The 4444-nt window shown below is 63.9% G+C and overlaps 1 protein-coding gene across 1 annotated transcript in view; it reads right to left on the reverse strand.

Moving 5' to 3' along the window:
• Positions 1-9: 9 nt before the first annotated feature.
• FLII (flightless I homolog (Drosophila)) overlaps positions 10-4444 on the reverse strand; it is a gene marked incomplete at both ends in the record, with an annotated part of 8271 nt that continues 3836 nt past the window's right edge. The window contains 19 exons of the mRNA XM_010191218.1: positions 10-89; positions 206-271; positions 358-463; positions 695-801; positions 893-1021; positions 1099-1159; positions 1270-1424; positions 1571-1796; positions 1895-2034; positions 2113-2301; positions 2389-2580; positions 2782-2886; positions 2961-3132; positions 3200-3283; positions 3470-3544; positions 3625-3707; positions 3784-3963; positions 4039-4251; positions 4352-4444. The exon at positions 4352-4444 is cut by the window's right edge and continues 19 nt beyond it. Of these exons, the coding sequence (XP_010189520.1) occupies positions 10-89; positions 206-271; positions 358-463; positions 695-801; positions 893-1021; positions 1099-1159; positions 1270-1424; positions 1571-1796; positions 1895-2034; positions 2113-2301; positions 2389-2580; positions 2782-2886; positions 2961-3132; positions 3200-3283; positions 3470-3544; positions 3625-3707; positions 3784-3963; positions 4039-4251; positions 4352-4444 (2456 nt within the window). The remainder of the gene's footprint in view (positions 90-205; positions 272-357; positions 464-694; positions 802-892; positions 1022-1098; positions 1160-1269; positions 1425-1570; positions 1797-1894; positions 2035-2112; positions 2302-2388; positions 2581-2781; positions 2887-2960; positions 3133-3199; positions 3284-3469; positions 3545-3624; positions 3708-3783; positions 3964-4038; positions 4252-4351) is intronic.

Below are 4444 nucleotides of genomic sequence, written 5' to 3' on the forward strand. Positions count from 1 at the left end.
TTGAAGGGCCGGGGCTCGTTGCCTTTCCGCACCAGCCGCAGCTTGCGGGGCCGTGCTGGGTCCTTGGAGCGCATGTGCTGGATGTAGACCTGGGGGACAGCACGGCCGTGGTGGGGGTCCCCAGCCCTCGCCCACCCCCTGGGGGGGCTGGGAGCTCTGCGCCCCCCCATGCACAGGGCAGGGTTGGGGGGCCCAAAAAGCCTACCTGGCACGCCTTGAGGCCCAGCTTGATCTCCACCTGGCTGGTCTGGGTGCCCACCCACATGTAGACCTGTGGGAAGGAGGTGCAGCCCATGGAGCCAATGGTGGATCCGGATCAAGACCCCGGGCCAGCCTCACCTCGCACCCCCAGCTCACCTCGCGGCCGTTGTCCAGCAGCATGATGTCGTCGTCGGCCAGGTCATCCTGGCAGAAATCGGAGCATTTTTCGGACACGGAGAAATAGCCCTTCTCGTTGGAGCACCTACAGAGAGAGGGAGATGAAGGTTGCATCAATGACGTGAGTTTGTTAGGGCTCGGCTCCTGCAGAACCAAGGGAGGTGATGGAGCGGCTCCGTTTCCACTGGTCGATGCACAGAGATTTGGGAGAGGGGCTTTGCCCATCATTGGGAGCCCCTGGCAAAGGCGAGGGTGACCCAGGGCACTGCGGGACAAGGACAGGGACCAGCACAGCCCTGAGCAGCCCAGGACTCACCTGAAGAGCCGGGAGTGCTTCATGTAGTCGGCATCTTCATCGTACGGCTTCTGGCTCCCGATGCCCACCCAGAAGAAGTTTTCGGGTTCCTCTCCCTCGTTGATCACCTGTGGGGACAGGGACAGGGCTGGGTCACTGCTACCCAGGTGAGATGGTGCCAAAACTCACTGTCACCCCGCCGTGTCCCCTCCTGCTCACCTGTTTGCTGTAGGAGTCATCAAACATCTGGTTCATGATGTCCTCGGCCAGCTTGGCCTCGTCGGGGTCGGCCGCCCGGCCCACCCATGTGTAGACGATGCCCTGGTTGTCCGTGCTCTCAAAGGGCACCTGGGGGAGCGCAGAGTCAGGAATGTCCATGTGGGGACGGGGACAAGCGGCCGAGCATCCCTGAGGCTGAGCTGTACCTTGAGGATGAAGCAGAACTCGGAGTTGAGCAGCCCGGCGTCGGTGTTGATCTGGATGCACCTGGACGAGAAGCGAGCGACGGGGCAGTGGTGACCATTGCTGTGTACCCCAGCAGGAGCACAGCACCCATGGGTGCTGCTGGGCCCCAAGCACCCATCAGGGGGGCTGACCTGGTGCAGAGGGCGCCGCCGTTGGTGCGGATGTGGTAGAGGCTGGGCTGGGGGGGGCTGGCCCGCTCCTTCCGCTTGCCGCGGTGGATGACGAATCTCCGCTTGAAGTGCGACAGGAACTTGGGGTTCTCCTGCTGCTGCGTCATGCGCACCACCTGGCCAGGGCTGGGGTCAGCAGGGCCGTGGGGACCCCCAAAACACAGCCCCAAGCCCCAGCTGCACCCCCAGCCCTTAAGCTGGGGGGCAAAGAGGGGATGGGGGACCCCTGTGCCACCCCCCCAGGAGCACGCAGTGGGGTCACCTCCAGCTTCCCAGGGAAGAGACTCTCGAACTTCTTCTGGAGGCTGAAGGTGAAGGTGAGCCAGCCCATGTTGGAGGCCTCCCGGCCCTGCCAGAAGTAGACGATGCACTGGAAGTCTTCCTCGGGCTGCTTCTCCTCCTCCTCTTCCTCCCCTTCCTCCTCCCCTTTGCCTTCACCCTTCTTCTTCTTCTCCTCCTCCTCCTCGTACTCCACTGGCACCCAGTACCTGAGGGCAGGAACGGGGTGATGTGAGGGATGGGGCATGGAGATGGGGGGCAAAAGGGGGGTCCAGCAGCCCCAAAAAAGGGCTGAGCTGGGTGTCACCTGCAGAGGAAGACGTAGCAGTCGTGGGTGTGGAAGTGGCCAAACTCCTCCTCGGGCAGGCGAGCGAATTTCTTGCCCTCCAGCACAAAGCCCTCCATGCCATCCAGGTCCTCATTCCACTCCTCCATCAGCTGCTCCGCCTACGGCCCCAAATGCTCCATCAGCCCCTCTGTCCCCATGGGAGGGGGGACAACACAGGGGACAGCCCCCAGCCCTACCTCGCTGAGGGGCATGGGAGGCTGGCGGGGCAGGAAGAGCGCGGTGAGGTCGGCCTTCATCTGGTCCTTCTTCTCGGCGTCCTTGTGGACCTTGCCGGCGAGGCCGCCCTCCTGCAGCACCGTCTCGGCGTTGCGGGTGTAATCCACGCGCAGGACGTCGTCCCAGTTCTTGAACTTGGACTTGAAGACCTAAAGCGGGGAGCGGGTAACGCACCCTGGGTCACAGCACCCTCCCCTGTTACCCAATTGGAGGGGTCTGTGTCTGTTTGTAGGTACCTGGGACTCGGTGCCCTCCAGGTTCCTGGTGACCATGGCGTGCTTGGGCCGGTGCAGCATCCCGCACAGCTCCTGGCTCAGCTTCAGTGCCGCCGCCCGCACCAACCGCGGCGACTTCCTCCCTATCCAGATGAAGACGTCGGACCAGCAGTCCAGGATGTACACGCTCTTGGTGTCCAACAGGCTCTGCAGCTGAGGGGAGAAGTGGGGGTCAGGCACTCACTGGCTGGAAAACGCCCTCCCTGCTCCCAAAAAACAACTGGGAAGAGCAGAGCATCCCCCACGCCGGCCCCGCTGGCCGAACCGGCCTCTCCCAGGGCACAGCTGGAGGCAGAGGGGGCATGAAACCAGTCTCACTGGTCAGACTGGGAGAACCTCCCCAGCCCATCCTACCAGGCGCATCTCTGGCATCAGATCAGCCTTCAGCCTCTTCTTGTGCTCCACCGAGAGCTTGTAGTTGATCTGCGGCAGCTCCAGGTAACCCAAGCCCAGGCCGACCTGTGGAGGGGATGGGGATGTGGGTGAGGAGGGGCCGCAGGGTCCTGGCAGCACCCATGGCTGGCAGCTCTCACCTTGTACAGCTTGGGCTTGTGGGGCTGGAAGTCATCGGGGACGCGGGGCCGGATCTCCTCGGGCTGCCCTCCTAGCGCCTCCCAAAAGTCGGGGGTCTCCTGGCCCTGGGCGAGCAGCGTGATCTCGGCCTTGCCCTTCCGCTCGTTCTTGTTGATCTTCTCGGCGAAGAGCCTGCGGGGGAGCGGGTGAGGTGGCAGCTGGGCCCCCCGCGGCCCCCGAGCCCCTCAACCAGCCCTACCTGGCCTTGGTGGTGCCGCTCAGCGTGGCCTGGCTCCCGCGCCACACAAAGAGGTTGAGGCCGTGGTCCAGGAGGAAGACGAACCTGGAGGGGACGGAGGTGAGAGGACACTCAAAAATGGGGTGCATCTCCCCGCCTCAGGGGTCCTTGCAGGGCGCCGGGGCTGCCAAGTGGGGTATGGACCCACATCCTTGTGGGAAGGTGCTGGCATGGCTCATTTCCAGCCCAGAGCTGCAGCTCTGATGTCTTGAGTGGCCCCTGGATGCTCACCGGGGGTCCAGCGATGTCCCTTTCAGTGCCACCGGCTCCAGCTTGACGTTCTTCTTCCCATAGACCCGGTACAGCCTGGGGGAGGGACAGCCATGGTGGGACGTGGGGCACTCCCTGCCCCACACGTCCCCCCCAGCCCCTGGCCCCAGCGGTACCTGGTGGCGTACTGCGTGTCCTCCACGGTGAAGAAGCCGCTGGCCGTGCCACCCTCGATATAGGAGATGTCATTGTCAAAGACCTGGGGGTAACAGGGGGTGAGGGTGGGAAGAGGCAATGCTGGGGACCATAGGGAGAGGAAAAGGGGTCTGTGTCACCTGCAGGAACTCGTCGCTCTCGTCTCCCATCTCCTCCCGGATGCTGCGGCACTCGGCCCCCAGGTAGTTGCGGAGGTTGACGGCGTGGATGGCGGAGCAGGCCTTCTTGTCCAGAGTGGCCTCCTGCCCGATCCAGTAGTAGATCTCCCAGTTGAGGGAGCCGTTCTCATCCAGGAAGGTCTGGGAAGAGACAGGGTGTGAGATGCCACGGCCCTGGGTTGGGGATGTGGGGGACCCTCGGTCCTCCCCACGCACCTTGAGCACGATGTAGCAGTCGGCCTCGTAGAATTTGCCATGGAAAGCCTCGTCCACCAGTGTGGGCACAAAGTTCTCGATCTGCCAGACGCAGAGGCCGGGCAGCTGCCCCACGTCCTCGCTGAAGAACTCCGAGTAGTCCAACTGCGGCTTCTCCAGGCCCTGGTCCCAGCGCCGCGTCTTCAGGTCCGGCGCCTTCGCCTCCCCGCTCTCCTGCGGGCACAGGTGACCAAGCTGGGGCCAAACTGAGGCCCTGTCAGCACCCGGGATGGGCCAGGGGGGCGCACAGTGCCACTCGCACCCCAAACCTCACCTCTATCTTCTTGTTCTTCTCCTGGGCCACGTCCGACATCCCCTTCAGCACCTGCTTGGCCTGGTCGTCCTGGGCAGAGTCCTTGCGCCGCCG

Source organism: Mesitornis unicolor, unplaced genomic scaffold (genome assembly GCF_000695765.1).
Source record: "Mesitornis unicolor isolate BGI_N332 unplaced genomic scaffold, ASM69576v1 scaffold33880, whole genome shotgun sequence".
In the NCBI taxonomy this organism is placed as follows: domain Eukaryota; kingdom Metazoa; phylum Chordata; class Aves; order Mesitornithiformes; family Mesitornithidae; genus Mesitornis; species Mesitornis unicolor.